The sequence below is a fragment of the Dendrobates tinctorius genome, unplaced genomic scaffold (assembly GCF_039654945.1).
Source record: "Dendrobates tinctorius isolate UK_male_01 unplaced genomic scaffold, ASM3965494v1 ptg000191l, whole genome shotgun sequence".
NCBI classification, from domain to species: Eukaryota; Metazoa; Chordata; class Amphibia; order Anura; family Dendrobatidae; genus Dendrobates; species Dendrobates tinctorius.
The window spans coordinates 1,147,688-1,168,968 of record NW_027361858.1 but is presented as its reverse complement, the minus strand read 5'-3'; the positions used below and the strand labels follow the sequence as shown (position 1 = coordinate 1,168,968).

The 21,281-nt window shown below is 46.6% G+C and overlaps 1 protein-coding gene across 3 annotated transcripts in view; it reads right to left on the bottom strand.

The window, feature by feature from the left end:
* The window catches only part of PLPPR1 (phospholipid phosphatase related 1), a 474,199-nt gene that overhangs the window by 27,299 nt on the left and 425,619 nt on the right, over positions 1-21,281 (bottom strand). Inside the window, exons 6-8 of one of the 3 annotated variants that reach the window (XR_012221525.1) lie at positions 11,621-11,797; positions 8,355-8,486; positions 6,574-6,711 (exon numbers count right to left, since the gene is read on the bottom strand). Coding sequence is in view for 2 of the 3 variants with exons in the window: in XM_073552428.1 (XP_073408529.1) it covers positions 6,125-6,154; positions 8,355-8,486; positions 11,621-11,797 (339 nt within the window). In the remaining variant the exon portion in view is untranslated. Of the gene's footprint in view, positions 1-5,332; positions 6,155-6,573; positions 6,712-8,354; positions 8,487-11,620; positions 11,798-21,281 lie in introns of those variants that run through there. The other 2 variants (XM_073552428.1, XM_073552427.1) reach the window with 2 other exon arrangements.

Genomic DNA, 21,281 nt, shown 5'->3' with positions numbered 1-21,281 from the left:
CTAGATGTGTGGTGAGCACTTTGAACCCCCAAGGGCTTCACAGAAGTTTATAACGTAGAGCCGTGAAAATAAGAAATCTATTTTTTTCCACAAAGATGATCTTTTCGCCCCAAAATTTTTATTTTTTACAAGGGTAACAGGAGAAATCATACCCGCACAGTTGTTATGCGATTTGTCCTGAGTACGCCGATACCCCATATGTGGGGGGGAACCACTGTTTGGGTGCATTGGAGAGCTCGGAAGGGAAGGAGTGCCATTTTGGAATGCAGACTTTGATGGAATGGTCTGCGGGCATCATGTTGCGTTGCAGAGCCCCTGATGGGCCTAAACAGTGGAAACCCCCCACAAGTGACCCCATTTTGGAAACTAGACCCATTAAGGAACTTATCTAGATGTGTGGTGAGCACTTTGAACCTTCAAGTGCTTCACAGAAGTTTATAATGTAGAGCCGTGAAAATAAAAAATCCATTTTTTTCCACAAAAATGATCTTTTCGCCCCCAAATTTTTATTTTTACAAGGGTAACAGAAGAAATCATACCTGCACAGTTGTTATGCGATTTGTCCTGAGTACGCCGATACCCCATATGTGGGGGGGACCACTGTTTGGGCGCATGGGAGAGCTCGGAAGGGAAGGAGTGCCATTTTGGAATGCAGACTTTGATGGAATGGTCTGCGGGCATCATGTTGCGCTTGCAGAGCCCTTGATGGGCCTAAACAGTGGAAACCCCCCACAAGTGACCCCATTTTGGAAATTAGACCCCCTAATGAACTTATCTAGATGTGTGGTGAGCACTTTGAACCCCCAAGCGCTTCACAAAAGTTTATAAACGCAGAGCCGTGAAAACAAAAAGTCTTTTTTTATTTCCACAAAAGTGATTTTTTAGACCCCAATTTTTAGACCCCCAAAGTTGGCAAATAGTGGAAACCCCTCAATTCTTGCTCCAACCCTAACCCCAACACACCCCTAACCCTAATCCCAACCCTAACCCTAATCCCAACCCTAATCCCTAATCCTAATTCTAACCCTAATTCTAGTTCGCCCTAACCCTAATTCTAACCCTAGTCGTGACCCGAGCCCTAACCCTAGCCCTAGCACAACCCTAACCCTAACCCTAGCCTAACCCTAGCCCTAACCCTAGCCCAACCCTAACCCTAGCCCAACCCTAACCCTAACCCTAACCCTAACCCTAGCCCTAACCCTACCCTAACCCTAACCCTAGCCCTAACCCTACCCTAACCCTAACCCTACCCTAACCCTAACCCTAATGGGAAAATGAAAAAAAAAATATTTTCTTTATTTCATTATATTGGCCTATATAAGGGAGTGATAAACGGGGGGGGGTTATGTACTATTTTTTTATTTTGATCACTATGATCGTTTATCATAGTGATCAAAATAATGAATGGAATCTGCCAGCCGGAGCCGGCAGATTCCCGGCGGGCGCACTGCGCATGCGCCCGCCATTTTCAGGATGGCGGCGCCCATCGGAGGATGCCGGCGGGACGTGGGACCACCGGGAGGGGACGGAGGGCCACGGGGAGGTACCGGGGGGATTGGGGACCCTATTTCTCTCTCCTCTGATGTGCGATCACATCAGAGGAGAGAGAAATTAAATGTAAAATCGCGGCTTTTTTTTTTTTTTGCGGTCGCCGTTATAGGGTTAATAACGGCGATCGCAAAAGCGGGGGTCGGTAAAAACCGACCGATTCATGTTCTCTGGGGTCTCGGCTACCCCTGGCAGCCGAGACCCCGGAGAAAATCCGACACTGGGGGGCGCTATTCACTTAAATCACAGCGCCGTGAATTAACGGCGCTGTGGTTTTAGTACCCTTAATTACCGCCGTTAAAAGGCGTATCGGCGGTCATTAAGGGGTTAAAGTGATTGAATCCATGGACACATCAAGTTTCATAAATGCACTCCGACGCTTCATTGCCATCAGAGGCACTGTGAAACACATTTGCTCTGAAACAGGCACAAATTTCGTGGGAGCAGTGAAAGAACTCCAAACTCTTTCCAACCTAGACATTACCAGTGTGGAAAGATACCTGAGTGAACAGGTATGGACCTGGACGTTCAATTTACCACACTCTTCTCACATGGGAGGTGCTTGGGAGAGGATGATAGAAATAGCATGCAGAATCTTAGACTCTATCTTCTTGCAAGAAGGTAGCATAAGACTCACACACAAAGGTTTGACTACATTCTGTCACGTTGACCCGTCCTGTGTGACGCGACCAGCAGGCCGGTAACAAGACGCAGCACGTGATATTGTCCTGTGTGACACAACTTGCAGGCCGGTAACTAAAACAACAAGACAAGGGGTAGGGAAACAGTTACAACGGTGTGCCCTGCGATAGGGACAGGGGACGTGGAGACCTCCTGCACTCCCCTAAGTCAGTGTCCCTAACGCTCCTAACGTTCCCTATGCCGTTCCGCACCAGGCGCCAATCACGAACCTGTCGCCCTAGCACACCCTACACCTATCCCTTGCTAGGGAGCTGGGTGGCGCAGGCACTGGCTCCACCGCTGCACTAATACACACTAAGGAAAAGCACAAACAGGGAACACCACTTAGCTTTACTCTGTTGCACTTGCTCCTGGCAACAGAGTCCACCACCAGAATGCACCTCTCCTCCTGAATCGCTGCCACCAAGCTCTGTCAGAGCTAAGGAAATCCCCTATGACTCCTTTCACACCAGGCTTTGTCAGAGCTGCTCTCCAGCTCCTTCCTCCACCAAGGATGGTTGAAATGACACTATCACCAACACTCATTGCAACACCTGTGACTCTTTTATAGCAGAGCCAGCAATCACACCTGCATTATAATCATGTGCACTTAACTGAAGAAACAAGAGTGCAACGACGCTCACCACCACCGGGGGCAAACTTAGAACAAACGACACTACAGTGCAATAATCCTAATGGCCACCAGGGGCAAAAATCCACCTTAAGCACAGCTTAGGAAGAAAAGGTTACCTGTGGTTTATATCTGTCATGATCCAGCATGGATCATGACACATTCTTGGCAGAAGTTTCAGCCATCATAAATGCCAGACCATTGACTGCACTTTCAAGTGATGCTGAAGATCCAACCATTCTCACTCCCGCCATGTTACTCACTCAGAAAACTGACACTCCTAGCGCTCCACTGGGAGAATTCAGCAACAAGGACCTCTGCAGACATCAATGGAGACAAGTTCAAAGTCTCTCCAATACTTTCTGGGACAGTTGGAGAAAGCAATGCCTCTCCACCTTACAGCCTAGGAAGAAGTGGCAGATCGACAAGCCGAACATCAAACCCGGTGATATTGTGCTCATGAAGGACAGTCAGTCACATCGAAATGGGTGGCCTCTGGGCCTAATCACCAAGGTGTTCCCAAGCAAAGATAAGATGGTGCGCAAGGTCGAGCTCAAAGTGTGGAAGGCTGGGGAGAGTAAACTATTCCTCAGACCAGTTGTGGAGCTAATTATATTGCTTTCGCCTAAAGAGCCTGTAAGTGGTATTAGTTAATGCCAAGTGGGGAGTGTTCTGCCCTCTTAATAGGGCAAAGAAAGTTTGATTATTGCTGGGTTAATTATAGCACCATCTAGTGGTGGCTGAATTTATAGCAGTGTCTTCAATAGCATTATAAAGCCTGTGACTTTAACAGAAGCAAATGGCAAATGCACTATGAGATTAAAGCAGTGCTTTCTGGGAAGGAAGCAATGTATTCTGTGATGAAGAAGGGCCATTTTGCTTCTGTGGATCTCATAGGATGCACATGATATTTTGTCCTCCTGTGTAACCTTTGTTTTTCCTGCAACTTCTCCACTTGAGTCACTACACGGCTTAAAGCATATCTGGTAAGCTTAATCTTTCTTGCAATGCAGTGATTCAGAGAGGTGTTATTTACTGTCTAGCAGCCAAGAGTTGTCATTAACCCTTTAGTTGCCAGTTCTCAGTAAATGTAATCATAAACTAATGTATTCCTATATAATGTTTGCATCTCAATGTACACTTCTGTGATTGTGTTAGCTATGATCATCTGCCCAATACTTATGCATGTTATTTGTATTCCTTGTAGTTTTATGGCGCATGTTCAATACTCTTCACAAATAAACAAGTTAGACTACAGAGAACAGTCTGCTTATTTTGGAAGACAGAGCTGTGGTTTATACTGTATGCTGGATTGCACATCGTGTCAGCGTGCCTGAAGGCAGAATAATTGCAACGCAGGATAGCTTGGATGGTGGATAAGCAGCCCCAATCATGTTCCAAAGAAATTTAAGCTATCTTTCAAGCTCAGGGGGCATCAGTGTCAGTGCAAACTTTCCATCGACATTTCAATGAAATAAAACGCTTTGGCAGGAGACCCAGGAGGACTTCACTGCTGAGACAGAGACATAATAAAGCTACACTGCAGGTTGCCAAAATGTATGAGTCAGTTTGCCAAAATGTATGAAAGCAAGTGAAATTCCTTCTGGGAAAGCATCTTGTGGACAGATGAGACCAAGATAGAGTTTTTTGGTAAAGCACATCATTCTACCATTTACCAAAAATGGAATGAAGCTTACTAATAAAAGCACCCAGTACCTGCATCAAATATGGTGGCGGTTCAAAGATGTTTTTAGATTGTTCTGCTGGCTCTAGCACTTGGTAGACCCCCAAAAAATAAGTGAAATATTTTTACTAATGCTATTTGTAATTATGTTTATTTTTAAAAACATAAAGAAACATTAAAAAATCTCTTTTGCTTTTTGAGTCATCATTAAAATGTATGAGCTCACATGCATCAAAATAAAGTTGTTCATTCTGTATTTTCCACTAGAGGGACCACTTGCTCTTTATTAAAGAATGATGTAAAAGTCTCTTGAGATAGCTTATCCTGGCACTCCATGGTTACATATGCTCCCAAAAGCAAAAACCCAGTAAATATTGGAGACTGGGAATGAAGAAGTGTAATTCATGAGACCACAGGGACCATAGTGAAATACAGAAATGGAGCTATCTTGGATTCCACTAATTGTCATTAATATAGCACATTTTTTTCTGTAACTTCTTCCCTATTAATATCTTCTATTCTTGGAAGTATTTGATCAGCATTTTATATCAGCACTTGTAAGCCAAAACCAGGAGTGGGTGACAAATACAGAAGTAGTGACGTGTTTCTATTATACTTTTCCTCTAAATGTTCAACTCCTGATTTTGGCTCATACAGTTGTGTGAAAAAAGTGTTTGCCTCCTTCCTGATTTCTTATTCTTTTGCATGTCTGTCACACTTAAATGTTTCAGATAACCAAACAAATTTAAATATTAGAGAAAGATAACACAAATATACACACAATGCAGTTTTTAAATGAAGGTCTTTATTATTAAGGGAAAAAGAAATCCAAACCTACAGGTCCCTGTGTGAAAAGTGATTATCCCCTAAACCTAATAATTGGTTGGGCCACCCTTAGCAGCAACAACTGCAATCAAGCATTTGCGATAACTGGCAATGAGTCTTTTACAATTCTCTGGAGGATTTTTGGCCCACTTATCTTTGCAGAATTGTTGTAATTCAGCCACATTGGAGGGTTTCCAAGCATGAACCGCCTTTTTATGATCATGCCACAGCATCTCAATAAGATTAAAGTCAGGACTTTGACTAGGCCACTTCAAAGTCTTACTATTGCTTTTCTTAAGCTATTCCGAGGAGGACTTGCTGGTGTGTTTTGGATCATTGTCCTGCTGCATAACCCAAGTGCGCTTCAGCTTGAGATCACAAGCACATGGCCTGACATTCTTCTTCAGGATTTTTTGATAGACAGCAGAATTCGATGTTCCACTTACCAACTCTTCCAGGTCCTGAAGCAGCAAACCAGCCCCAGACCATCACACTACCAACACCATATTTTACTGTTGGTATGATGTTCCCTTTCTGAAATGCTGTGTTACTTCTACACCTGATGTAAAGGGACATGCACCTTTCAAAAGGTTCAACTTTTGTCTCATCAGTTCACATGGTATTCTCCCAAAAGTCTTGGACATCATCAAGATGTTTTCTGGCAAAACTAAGATGAGCCTTTATGTTCTTATTGCTCAGCAGTGGTTGTCGACTTGGAACTCCGCCATGCAGGCCATTTTTGCCGAGTCTCTTTCTTATGGTGGAGTCATGAACACTGACCTTAACTGTGACAAACATGCAAAAGAATAGGAAATCAGGAAGGGGACAAATACTTTTTCACACAACTGTAAATACTGATGTAAAATACTGAACCTGCGACCATGGCCAAAGACTGTTTGTCAATCACAGCTGCACCTAGCAGTGACCAGGAATACGTGTTATTGCCTTGTGAACAGCTAATAAATATTATTTTTAGTGACTGTTTACAGCAGGCTTTTCTATAGACAGTCATTACACTACTGAATATCCTTCCACTAGCAAGTTTCACATGCAGTACTGGTGAAGGTGCACCAGTTAAAGCACCTAAGAGAAGATAGGCATGAGTTCCTCGAACTAGAGTGTGTATTTCAATTTAAAGGTATTTTCTAGAATGATTTTTTTTTACTATACACCTAAAACAAACTGGCCGGTAATTGTTAATTACCTGCCTGTTCTTCCCTTCTCCTGCACAGAGCGGCCATTGATGGCTCCTGCTGGCGATTCAGCTGCTCAAAGTCACCAGAGCAGCTTTTCCTCTTCCGGGGCATGACTGCTGACATAATGCTGATTGACATCCGGTTCCCTGCAGTTAAGGCAGAAGAGGAAGATTTTTCGATATGACGTCCGCCAAAGCAGCTGAATCGCTGGCAGCAGTGGTCTGTGATTGCTCAGTGCCTGTATGGATGAGTGCCGGGTAGCAATGAGCAAACTTGGATGGATAATGTGTTATACCAGCAGGCTCTGGTGTTATCAGAATGCCTTTGGTGTGCTGAAATAACATGTTTAAGTCCCCCCGGCTTTATGATTCGCGGCTATTAAAGGGGTTGTCCACTACTTTAAATTGACCCCCCAATGTATCCCCCCGGGGCCCCTAATGAGTTTTGTAAATACCTCATGTTGCCTATGCTGCCTTTGAGCGGTGCTATCGCTGGCTGCTCACAGGCAGCATGTGACCCTTGGCTGCAGCCGGCTCTTGCTTCCGCTGACATCCTATCAAGTGCTGGCAGCTGCCGGGGGTCTCTCTTCCTCCTTCCGTGCTGGCTGCCAGACTGTGGGTGGGGTTATTCCCCTGCGTCATACCCAGCATCCACCACGCGCCCATTCATTGAGAAAGTACGTGGTGGATGCTGGGTGTGATGCGGGGGGTAAGCCCACCCACAACCCAGCAGCCACCACGGGGACCCAGCGCTGAGTTACGCCTCACTTGTCATGACATCAGTGCTGGGTCATGTGCTGCCTGTGAGCGGCCACGGATAGTGCCGCTCACAGGCAGTATAGGCAACATAAGGTATATATAAAATTCATTATGGGCCCCGAGGGGATACATTGGGGGGATTAATTTAAAGTAGTGGATAACCCCTTTAAACCCTTTCATGAGTATTTGACGTGGTACTATAACCAGGGAACAATTTTGTGGCAATTTTTTCTTCTACCAAAAGACACCATATAATGGAGCATATGTTCAAGGAAAGATTATGAGTAAGGGTGAATTGATACCTACCATGGGTCTCTTAACCTGGGCTAATCTTATAGAAATTTTCTAGCATTTTAAAGGGAATCTTTCACTAAGCTTCTACGACCCCATTAAAGAGTAACATGATGTAGGGGCAGAGACTCTGATTCCAGAGATGTGTCACTTATTGAGCTGCTTGCTGCAGTTTTTATAGAATCACTGGTTTATCTGCTGCACATCAAGTAATTCTTGACCTCAACCAAAACCCTGATTGGCAGCTCTCTGTGTACACAGTGCATATGCAGAAAGCTGCCAATGAATACTCAGGGCGGGGTAATTAGAGCTCATGAATATGAAGGATTACATGGAACCAGGTTTATTAGTCCTCAAGTAATAATCTCCTGTTATGTTATCAAAACTTCAGCAAGCAGCGCAGTAAGTGATACATCGCTGGATTCAGGGTCTCTGTCTCAATGTTATGCTGCTCTCAGAGTAGGTGGCAGAAACCTGGTCACAGATTAACTTTAAATACTTATTGTGCCCCCATGACTAACAAGAGGGCATAGCAAGGCAGAAAGAAGGTTTGACTTAACATGTGTCCATGTGCACAACATTTGGCCACATGAACCACTGTGATAAATTTGCCATATTTTAATACTGTACATACATTAGAAGGCAATAGTAAATCTGTCCCATTTTTCTCATTTCAGGAATAGTAATTTTAGTATCAACTGGATGTAATAAAGACATCTGGATCCACAAATGAATGATACCTGTGCACTCAAAGTCTCCAGAGGACTCTCAACCCTTGGAAAAGCCATTAGTGGCATTCCTCGTGTGTCTTCAGGCTTCGGCTTAGACGGAGCGCCATGTGTTCCTTGAAAATTGTGTACAACACACAACCCCTGGGATAATAAAGATACATTGTTACAGCAGGGATAAGTAGAATAATATTGCCATTTGATGCTTGATATACAGTAGCACAGTCAAAAACTAAAAAAAAATGAGATGGAGCTTCCCACCATCAGTACTCTTACTAGAGGATACCATCTTATTGTAAAAATGAGCAGCAAGACACTATGCTTTACTGGCAAACCCATGTTTCATCTTCCATGTGTTATCCTACACAGCCTTGTAATAGGAAATCCTCCTGGCCAATCTAATTTACATCCATCTCTACTCAATATTACAGAATTATTCACATTATACTTTGCACTAGCCCACTATCCAACAAGCCCTGGCACTGGCTGACAATGGGCTCAGCACTGATACACTAAAGCCGGCTGTCAGTCAGTGTGTGGTCACAGCAGTCGCTAACTATGCCTGCGCAATCACTGAAATCACGCCTCTTAACTGTAAGGCCGGGGTCATACTTGCAACTGCAATGCGAGAAACTCGCATCAATACCTGGCACTACCGCTGGCTCACGGGATCGGGGCATTCAGCTGCATAGAAATACATGCAGCTGCACACTCCGGTCCCGAGTGCCGGTGGCAGTGCCGGGTATTGATGCGCGAGTTTCTCGCATCACACTCGCAAGTGTGACCTTGGCCTAAGTCGGAGGATGCTGGGAGGATACAAAGGTTCATTTTTTCACGATAGCCGGGCTTTCAGTGAGGCATCCGCACGGCTTTACAAAGCTATTGGCTTACAGATCAGCCCCAAATCTGCAGGTTAACAGGATTTTTTCACCGTTCCCGTTAATGAAACCTAATTGCAGGAATTATTTTTATAGCAAAATACAAGCATATAAATAAAAAAATCATTAAGTGAGGAATATCATTCTTTAACAAAAGACATACATTTAAGCAGACTAATTACAGACTGGTAGCAAACAAAACACAAACATTTAAAGAGTAGCTGTCATATTATTTATATTATTTTTTATTTCATAAATATAAGTACATAAGACATTAAAAAAACTTTGTAATAGATCTCATCAGAGAAATCTACAACTTTCTCCATCAAGACTGATCATTCATTTAAAAAAAAAATCTCAATTCATGGGTAAAATGTGGATTCAGTGAAAACAGACTTTCCCATTACTGAGATAGGAGATGGCGGTTAGGGGGGAGATGGAAGGTGCTAGTGGAGTGCCCTGCAGGGCCGGGTGTTACTCGGTACCGGGCTGTTCAGGCTCTTTTAAAGGAGAAGTGTGTCACGATGGTGATAGCGACCTGTCCGTGGCCCTGGGCGTCCAGTGTAGATCAGGGGGAGAAGATGGTGGGAAAATTAATAGGGAAACGGGAAACGGGAATCGTGACGCCACCCGTGGTACTCGGCAACGGGAGCCGACGCTGCAATGCAGATCCTCTGGGATGATGTTAAAGCAACCGAGATGTTGAAGCTCTCCACGGGCAGAGCGGTGTCCCAGGGCAGTTGAGCCGGTGATGGTGAATGCAGTGTATGGCAGGCGAGATGTAAATGACACAAAGGACACAATTGGGTGCAGTTTCAGGGTCTTTACTCACAATTCCGGCATGCGGTAGCCCAGTTGGTACTGTGTCCTCCAGGTGAGGGGTCCAGCCATCTCCCAGGTAGATCAGGAACACCCTTTCAGGATTCCTCTTTGTGTTCACCTTCCTAGGCCGTGTCGACTCTCTGCACTGATCTCTCCTTTCCCTCCTGTCCTGCGCCTTCGTAAACAGTGTCCCTAAGCCAGCAGCCACGGATCTCACTGGGCGATGTGGGCCAGGCACCGGGATCCTCTATAACCACCTTTGCCAGGAATGAATGCGATTGTGGCTGAAGCACTTAGAGTTACCTCAGCCTCCGGTTTACTAGCTGGGCCTTGTTTGTTGTTCCCCACTAGGTGTAGGGGCCGGTTCCCTTACTCTGGCCTGGTCCTTCCTTCTCTGGATACGGGCCCCACAGGTGGCTTATCGCACTACCCGTGCCCCTCGGACCCTTTCTATTCTCTTAGGAGCTTTCTTCTTATTAGAGGTGTCTTTCTGACTCTACTCTCCCCACATCCGTCATGCTCATCTGCTGTCCTGCCACCGACTGACTGGATCTAGAACAATCTATTTACCTCAGGACTAGCTCCTCCCACTACCTGTCACCTCTCTTTCACTGATTGGATCACATACCTCACACCACCTCCTAAGCTTCTCCCCCTATACCTACCTTTCCCACTGGCCTTCCAACACCCTTTCCTGGCCAGTCTGGTGTGTGTTGGGTGCAAGTGATAGGAGTAATGGGTGATGCTCCCACCTTACCTGAGGGTGGGATACCACACCTCTGGATGAGGTGCAGTACCTCTGTGGCGACTGGACCCTCAGGGGCGCCACACTAGCTTTAGAGCTCTTCTCCCCTCTTCTCTCTAGCCATCTACATGGTATCTTTTCAGTACTAAATGCCATCTCCTATCTCAGTAATATAACAATATTTATTATTATTATTATTATTATTATTATTATTCATTATAGTGGCATTTATTACATGGCGCTTTACATGTGAGGAGGGGTATACATAACAAAAACCAGTACAGTAATCTTAAACAATACAAGTGAGTGACTGATACCGGAGGAGAGAGGACCCTGCCCACGAGGGCGCACAATCTACAAAATGTCTTCACTTGAGACAGAGTTTTCCATGAATTGAGAAGTTTAAAAATGAATGATCAGACCTGGTAGAGAAAGAAGCAGATTTCTCTGATAAGATAAATTATAAAGTATTGGCAAGTGTACTTAGATTTCCGAAATAGAAATTAAAACAACGATTACTTTTTAATTAAATGTCACTGCCTAAAATCCCTAATGCAGTCGGACAATCATACTTGTACATGCCTCCAATAAAGCTCATGCTGCTGCCACAGTGCCCTGAAAAAATATTCATATCAGTAGGATAGGTCATCAACATCCTATTGGTGAGGGTGTGACACCCGGCATCCATGCTGATCAGCTGTTCCTGGTGCCTGTGGTCACGGGGTGCTCTAGGTTGCGAAAACGTACAGCACAACTCGATCAACGTAATAGTGGCCATGGCCAAGTATTGCACATCCACTCCCAATTCGAATCAATATGCATATGCCACTTACCAAAAACAAAGCCACCGCAGTGCCCAGAATGAAACCACCGATAACATCCACACAGTGGTTTCTGTATTCAGATACACGATTCAGTCCGGTAAGAAATGCAGAACAAATGGTCCCAAGGCAGAGAACAGGTTTAGCTAGTCTGCTGCTTTTCGTTTTAATTGTGCTCGTGATGTACATCTGAAACAGAAGAAAGAATCTCTTGTCAGTTCAAAGGGATTATGACTCTTTTAACTGTGCCATCAAAAGGATTTAAAAGTTCTGCAACAACATCTGGAATTGTAAAGTGCCTACCTGAAAATGCGTTATTCAGAAGGCACAACAGACAGCGCATGTTAGAACATACTAATAAGGCCACAACATGAAGCAATCTATGGCATCTACTGACGGACAAAAGTGAAGAGTTGGAAACCGCAGGGTTACTATGAAGTGTATCAGCTCATACACATTACAATAATGTCTTACCTACCTACCAATTTTACTGGCCTAACCATCTAATGTGCTCTTCATTCAGCAGATGTCACTGTTCAACAGCCAAATTGGTTCCAAGATGAAAACTGTTGAACTCAACTAATTTTGTGGTGCTGAAAACTAATATGATGCTTACATTTGCAGTTTGGCCCTAATTTTCAAGATTCAGAGGAGGGAGTAATTACTTATGACAGCATTCATGCAGGCTTATATGAAAAATTGTGTCTTTATTATTTCATCATCATTATTGCATTTTTAGTAGCTAGTCCATCACATCGTCTATTTAGTTTATTGCTCCTTCAGTATTCTATCATCTTAGGGTGACCAATCAAAAAATGCCAACTCTGATTACATAATCCTAATTACAGTTGCATCACCTATTTTTATAAATGCTCTCTGTGTAACATATACAGTATTAGGATTTCTTGGCTTAGTTTCTTAGCATATTGACATGATTCTACAGTATATGTTTTTTTAGATATGCCTCATTCTTGAATAGGGGATAGTTTTTGTTATAGATGTGGAGAAGTCACAAAGGTGAAACTTGGCTACCATGATAAGGAAAGCCTACGACCTGTATTTTGGCTGCAGAATAGATCAGTACAAGACTTGGGTTCCATCCATATGATGCAATAGATATGCATCATATCTTATCCAGAGGTTGGGAAGAAACAATCTATGCCTTTTGCAGCCCCATTGATCTGGACAGAGCCAACCGATCACACTATCAATTGCTATTTTTGCATGGTGCCTCTACTAGGAAATGAGTTTCAAGGAAAAAGAAGTGGACTTTACAGTATCCAAACGTTCTATCTTCAATATGCCCAGTACCACATACAGAAGAACTGCCGGTTCCGAAAGCACCAGAAACATTTTAATTTGAGTAAAGTGAGGAAGAAGAGGATAATTGGTGTAATGAAGCATCTTCCTCTCATGACTCAGACTTTTTGTCAGCAACCTCAACTAAACCACCCTGTCACACTCACGCCTTGACTGATTGGCACGAGCCGGGGGGTTGTGGCCCCACTATGACAGCTACCTTGGTTTTCACTGGAGCCTCTGATGGTGAGGTCAGGCTTGTGCGGCAGGTAGCTGCCGGGTGCCACTCCAGGATGGTGTCTGGCTGTGGCTGCTGATCCCACTCAGGAACTGGACACCTGGACAGGTGCAAGTGACTAGCAGGCTGAGACACAGGGCAAGCAGGCACGGCTTAGACACAGGGCAAGTGGGCACGGCTGAGACACAGGATAGGAGGGCACGGCTTGGAGACACAGGATAGGCGGGCACGGCTTGGAGACACAGGACAGGCGGGCACGGCTTGGAGACACAGGACTGGTGGGCACGGCTTGGAGACACAGGACAGGTGGGCACGGCTTGGAGGCACAGGACAGGCGGACACGGCTTGGAGACACAGGACAGGCGGGCACGGCTTGGAGACACAGGACAGGCGGGCACGGCTTGGAGACACTGGACAGGCGGGCACGGCTTGGAGACACTGGACAGGCGGGCACGGCTTGGAGACACTGGACAGGCGGGCACGGCTTGGAGACACTGGACAGGCGGGCACGGCTTGGAGACACTGGACAGGCGGGCACGGCTTGGAGACACTGGACAGGCGGGCACGGCTTGGAGACACTGAACAGGTGGGCAAGGCTTGGAGACACAGGGCAGGCAGGTGTGGTGTGGTGTATGAAGGAACAGGTACAGACCTGTTCACACAGCAGGAATGGGTACTGATACAGGCAGGAAGGAGTGGAGTACGAAGGAACAGGTTTGGACCTGTTCACACAGGAGGTGCAGGTATGTATACAGGCAGGAAGGAGTGGAATATGAAGGAACAGGTTTGGACCTGTTCACACAGGAGGTGCAGGTATGGATACAGGCAGGAAGGAGTGGAATAGGCGGAGACAGAAGTTGCAGCAAGAGGTTCTACAGCAGCAGAGCAAAGCTGAACCACAAGGTCTGTGGAGAGAAGCTGCAGTTGAGGTTCTGCAGCAGCAGGAGAGGAGCAGGCAGAGCTGCAAGGGTGCAGTGGCTCAGACAGGGAGGACACAAGGAAGACACAGCAGGGAAGGAAGCCACAGACAAGGAGACAGTACTAGACAAGGTACATGATATACAGCCTCCTGGAGGGCAGAAGGACAAGAAAACACAAGGCTAGGACCGGGACACAGAGACCAGAATATACAGCCTCCTGGAGGGCAGACAAAGAATACAAAACAAGGCTACAGTATTCCTCCAGAGAAGGAGATACACAGAACAGAGCCTGGCTTCCTCAGCAGCAAACCACTAACTGAGTATAGACATTGCACAGGCCAGGATTAGTGGGTGTGGTGACCCTATATAGTAAAGGGCTCCAGGTGATTGGTTGGGGACAGATTAGACCGGTGCACCCTGACTGCATAAGAAGCAGAGAGTTCAGGCGCCGCCCCCCTATACACACAGTCAGGAAACATGAAGAGAGCAAGCAGGAAAACAAGAGGCATAGCGCATGGAGCTAGCAGCAGACAGAAATCACCGCATTACCTGGAGCAGCGAATAAGTTGGTGTGTGGGCATGGGAGGCCATGCAATGATGCCATCAGGGTTGTACCCCCCCTTTACAGCTCCTCTTCTTCAAGCCCGCCAGAATAACTTGTAGAAGAAGGATCGGGGCACACACAGTTAGAGCCATCATAGCACTTCTCAGGTTGTATGAGGCAAGTGTGACATCAGGGATTTCAGGTTGCCAAGTCTCTTTGTGCCTGGCAAGGTCAGCTCCCAACACTGAAGATACGCGGACATCCTTCTCCTGGTTAGCAGAAAGCAGAGATTTGTAAGTTTCTGTCTTGACCTCCACATCAGCCGTCCCCCTGGGAACTGAAGACACCTTCACTGAGTCCAACTTCAGCCCATTATGCCAAGTAAATTGGACCTCCTCCTTAGTATCTTCATTAACCGGCCTACTAGAAGTTGGGGGTAGCCACACTGGATCCATCCTTCGCCCGTTATTAGAAGAAAACCAGACCTGTTCCTCTGGGTTGGTAAAAAGCAGAGGTACAAGCGCTTCTGCTCCAACTTCTTCATCCACTTGCCACATGGAATCTGAAGGCATCCGTACAGGATCCATCTTCTGCCCATGGCCTAGAGAAAAATTTTCAAACGACAGGGATGCTTCTGGGAACTGGTCACAGGAGGTGTGTGGAGAAGGCGCCACTGCTTCCTTTTCTTCAGTGACATGAGCACACCATGACCCAATAGCCAGCAGAACAGATGGGGAAGGTAACAACACTGTAGCTTGACCTTGTAACATTGGAACTAGATACCTTTGGTGACGGTAGCTCCAAGTGCGGCACCACACTGGGTCTTCGGACCGGAACGGGCAGTAGAGTACCCGACTCAGAAGGACCGATGGGCAAACTGGTCAGCAAGTGTAAAATAAACTTCTCCAAATTTAACGCTCCAATTTGGAGCTGTAGTTGTCCCTTTGACACTGGACAATGAGCAATAAGTAGGGCACGACCATCAACAAACACCGTCACCAGATTCTGGAGCGGTGGAACAGGAACCTCAAACAGACTACGTCTGGCTTGCAGCTTTAACACATCTGCAGGGCCAAAGCTCCCACAAGACACAGGAACAGTCACCGATCTTAGTGAGGAGGTGGGACTCTTACCATGGGCAGCCTCTCCCGCTGACCCAAGGTTTTGGAGCTTGCGCTCCTTCGGACAGTAGCCGTCCGGGTGTTCCACACAACCGCAGCAATACTGTATGCCCATCTTACGACTAGTTTCAGGCTGCGGCTTTGCCAGCCCACGCTTAACAGTCTTCTTGGGTTCAACTCGAGTAGCTGCTTTAACAGGTGGTGGAACTGGAGGGTTTCGGACGGTCGCGGTCGGACGAGGCGGTTTCCTCACTGGTTTCTCCCATCTGGCGCGCCTCTCAGATCTGGAAAAGGAAGACTTGGCAGACGTAGCTGGACTGGATACTTCAAAGGCTTTACGGAAGGCCACCAGGAAAGCCTCGAAGTCCGAGATGATAGGATCCCCTGCTTCCCAAAGGGGACAGATCCACATCAAAGCTTCTCTTGCTAAGTAGGACATTATATATCCCACTTTGACCCAATCAGAGGGGAAACAGGCTGGATTCCACTCTCAGGATTTCCATAGAACCTTGGAGGAGCTGCAGGGTCGAGCCTCTCATAAGCCAGGAGCTGGTTGTAGATGGCAATGGAGACAATGATGGGTTCAGAAGTCTCAACAATCGGAACCACGCAGGGCGGAACAAATTCGTCCAGATGCTCATACTGGCAGAGAGAAAGTCCATCATGCTCTGCAAGCGGAAGGATGTGGGACTCAGCGGGGACCATGGCCTGTGCAAGCTGTCACACTCGTGCCTTGACTGATTGGCGTGAGCCGGGGGGTTGTGGCCCCACTGTGCCACAGCCCAGACTACCCTGGAAGGGGCGTGACTATGACAGCTACCTTGGTTTTCACTGGAGCCTCTGATGGTGAGGTCAGGCTTGTGCGGCAGGTAGCTGCCGGGTGCCACTCCATGGTGGTGTCTGGCTGTGGCTGCTGATCCCACTCAGGAACAGGACACCTGGGCAGGTGCGAGTGACTAGCAGGCTGAGACACAGGGCAAGCAGGCACGGCAGAGACACAGGGCAAGTGGGCACGGCTGAGACACAGGACAGGAGAGCACGGCTTGGAGACACAGGACAGGCGGGCATGGCTTGGAGACACAGGACAGGCAGGCACGGCTTAGAGACACAGGACAGGCAGGCACGGCTTGGAGACACAGGACAGGCGGGCACGGCTTGGAGACACAGGACAGGCGGGCACAGTTTGGAGACACAGGACAGGCAGGCACGGCTTGGAGACACAGGGCAAGCAGGTGTGGTGTGGTGTATGAAGGAACAGGTAGGGACCTGTTCACACAGCAGGAACGGGTACTGATACAGGCAGGAAGGAGTGGAGAACGAAGGAACAGGTTTGGACCTGTTCACACAGGAGGTGCAGGTATGGATACAGGCAGGAAGGAGTGGAATGTGAAGGAACAGGTTTGGACCTGTTCACACAGTAGGTGCAGGTATGGATACAGGCAGGAAGGAGTGGAATAGGCGGAGCTGCAGGAGTGCGGAGTAAGCTGAACCACAATGTCTGCGGACAGAAGCTGCAGCTGAGGTTCTGCAGCAGCAGGAGAGGAGCAGGCAGAGCTGCAAGGGTGCAGCGGCTCAGACAGGGAGGACACAAGGAAGACACAGCAGGGAAGGAAGCCACAGACAAGGAGACAGTACATGACAAGGTACAGGATATACAGCCTCCTGGAGGGCAGAAGGACAAGAAAACACAAGGCTAGGACCGGGACACAGAGACCAGAATATGCAGCCTCCTAGAGGGCAGACAAAGAATACAAAATAAGGCTACAGTATTCCTCCAGAGAAGGAGATACACAAAACAGGGCCTGGCTTCCTCAGCAGCAAAACACTAACTGAGTATAGACATTGCACAGGCCAGGATTAGTGGGTGTGGTGACCCTATATAGTAAAGGGCTCCAGGTGATTGGTCGGGGACAGATTAGATCAGTGCACCCTGACTGCATAAGAAGCAGAGAGTTCAGGCGCCATCCCCCTATACACACAGTCAGGAAACATGAAGAGAGCAAGCAGGAAAACAAGAGGCATAGCGCATGGAGCTGGCAGCAGACAGAAATCACTGTGTGACCTGGAGCAGCGAGTAAGTTGGTGTGAAGGGATGTAAGGCCATGCAGTGATGCCAGCAGGGTTGTTACAAACCCCTTATAACATAAACTGAAGGGAACAATTTTGTAAGTAAGAGATTTGGATCTGCCCAAGAGTAAAGGCCCCGTTGCACATAATGATTTTCCAGCGATCCCACCAACGATCTGACATGGATGGGATCGCTGGGACATCGTTAGGCTGATCGCTGGTGAGCTGTCACATAGACAGCCCCTCCAGTGATCAGGACCAGCGAGCAAGCTGGTTTCTAATGTAAACCTTGGAAATGTACACGCTGGTTTCCAAGGTAAACATCAGGGATCTAAGAGCCATGTGGCTTCTGGATACCCACTGTTTACCTTGGAAACCAGCGTGTACGCCGGTTTCCAAGGTAAACAGCGGGTATCCAAGAGTCGTGGCTCCTGGATACCCGAAGTTTACATTAGAAACCAGCGTCCAGCGTCGCTGATTGATGGTCTCTCGCTGCCACACGCAGCATCAGCGATACCCAGCAGGGGGGCCGGTCGCTGATCTCATCGCTGGCGCGATCGCTGTGGCGTCCCAAAATCAGTGATTTAGCTAGATCACTGTGTGTGATGGGGCCTTAAGGCTGAGCTCTTAGGATCCAGCATAAAGCAGTGAAATCTCCTAGCGGGCGATGTTCGGATTTCTTTGTTCCGCATCCATGATAAAGATCTTGTCCAATATTTCTTCATAGGGGCCAATCTTTTGGCATGCAACAACATCAACAGTTTTCAGAAGAAAAGAACAAACCATGGAGCAACCAAAAACCACCAAATAGAAAAAAAAAGTAAATTTTCTTAATGGAAATACTTAAAAATACATGACATATTAAAGGGAGGTCTCATACAAGAGGAATAAAAAGAGGTAGGCCTATCCATATAATGTACAATCCATTGGTTCAGGTATAATTTGGTCACAACAAATGTAACTATGTATATAACAAAAATACGTTATAAACTAAGAAACAGCAGATTAGTTATAGTAAACCCCCTTGAGGGGAAAAAGCAAAATGTGCTTGTTTATAAGGCACACTCCCCTACTAAGAAGTGCCTGAGCAACCCCATAGTTCTGTAGGTGGTTTGTGTGTTTGCAACTATATATTGCCAGGTCCCCCATCACTAGTCTGTTATTATCCCATATCCTGTTTTTCCATTAATCTGCCATAGTTATTCCTTGTTTCCTGTGACCGCTTCTGTGGCGTCCAAATTCTGAAACCGCGACTGTGGTACATGTACCCCGTGGCCGCATCAGCTGTACCTGTCTGCCACCCTTGTGACTGAATACCTATGCCAGAACTGTGAATTTATCCCTGTGGCCATCCAGTCTGCTCCGTGTGAACCTGTCCCAGTAGCAGTCCAACCTGCACGTGTGAACGTGTCCCTATGACCGTCCTGTGTGCAAAGGGAGAACCTGTCCCAATGGCCATCCTGTCTTCACAGTGAAAACTTGTCCTAAGTGGATGTCCTGTCTTAAATTGTCACAAGTGGCTGTCCTGCTTTGTCTGAGAATCTGAAGTAATGTCTCTGCCCTTTGAGGTCAGCAGCTACTGCCAGACATCACCCTGGAGTGGCACCTGGCACCTACCAACTGCACAAGTCTGACCTCACCCCTAGAGGCTCCAGTGAGCACCAAGGTAGCTGCTTAGTCATGCCCCTCTAGTTTAAGTCCAGTCTGTGGCACAGTGGATCCACGAAGCATGTGTGCCACTGTGGCCTACCTTCTTACACTTTCGCAACTCTCCATTCTGTTCTTAACACTGCTGCCTGACTAATTAATCTCTCTCCTTGCTACTCTCCTGTTTCCCCCTTTGTAATTCATCCATTGGCTCCCAATTCCCCAGCATATCCAGTTCAAACTACTAACACGGACCTACAAAGCCATCCATAACCTTTCTCCTCCATATATCTCCGGTCTATTCTCACAATATCTTCCCTCACGTAATCTCCAATCCTTCCAATACCTCCTTCTCTCCTCCACACTTATTCGTTCCGCACACAATCGCCCCCTAGACTTATCCCGAATATTCCCCATCCTTCGGAATTCTGTGTCCTAACATGTCCAGTTAGCCATCACATTTGATTCCTTCTGACAAAATCTGAAATCCCATTTCTTCAAGAAAGCTTACAACCTGCAATGCTTACCTCAACATCACCAGAGCTACTGCAACCCCCAAACCTACTGTCTCCTTCCACATCATCCTGTAGAATGTAAGCCCGCAAAGACAGGATCCTCTTCCCTGTGTACCAGTCTGTCATTGTTAGTTTGTTTACTGTAAGTGATAATTTTGTTTTGTATGTAACCCCTTCACATGTACCACACCATGGAATCAATGGTGCTATATAAATAAATAAATATTAATAATAACAGCCTTCTGGGAAGGATTATCTGGAACGATTTAGGACGAGTTGGCTGGACATGACATTCCAACCTCTCTGGATGACTTAATCTTCCTGGCAATCAAAAATAAACCTCCGGTTTCAAGACTGTCATGTCTAGCTCCATCTTTCCAAAGATAACTCTTTTCTTAGCCTCGTGAAACATCCATAATGACCAAACCCATGCAGGTTGATTGTGTTAGGCTGGCCGTGCGGCAGCCAGAGCTTGGCTGTTCCAAAGAAGTGTGCTTCGGCTGCGGTAGCACGGAGCACTTTATTCGTAACTGTTCTTAAAGTTGAAAACTTCTAAACCTATGGCTTGTGGGTGAGGCTTCCCTAAGTGAGAGAGGAAGTTCTTCACCACTGACTTTGAACGTTTACATGTCCTATGGAGGATGTCGCTTCAACAAAACAGCCTCCTTGACTCTGGTGCGGCAGGAAAATTTCTACAACAAGCCGTGGTGGATCAGTATCGTATTCACATCTGATGCCTCCAGAGTCTACTGACAGTGTCATCTGTTGAAGGGAAGGACTTTCCTGAAATTGTTCAAGTCATCACAGGACCAGTAGAGCTACAGATTATAGCACGCCATTCATAGAAAATTGCTTTCTTTGTGCTTACTGACATTTTACACCACTTCTTTTAGGTCTTTCATGGCTGAGATCTCATGAGCCTGTGATTGATTGGAAGTCCGGTGACGTACTTCAATGGGGAGAGATGTGTCATGAGAAGTGTCTGGTTCCTTTTCATCCAGCTGGATTGCCAGTGTTGCCATTCTCTTCGGCAGGTGATGATTCCAATGGCCAGTTTCATAAAGACCTACTGCCTGAAGAACATTTCCTGGATGAGACCAATGTGAAGATCGACCCTATAGACAACATGAAACAGCTATTGAGGTGCCTGAACTATGACCAACATTTGCCTCACTGGTGACTTAAAGTTGGTTGTCCTCTTACTTGGTCTCCAAGATGGATACACAAAGGACTGCTGCTTTCTGTGTGAGTGGTGAAAGAGAATATCGCTACAGTAAACATGGGTCTAATGAAGAACTTTGTAAAGGCAATGAATAAAAATG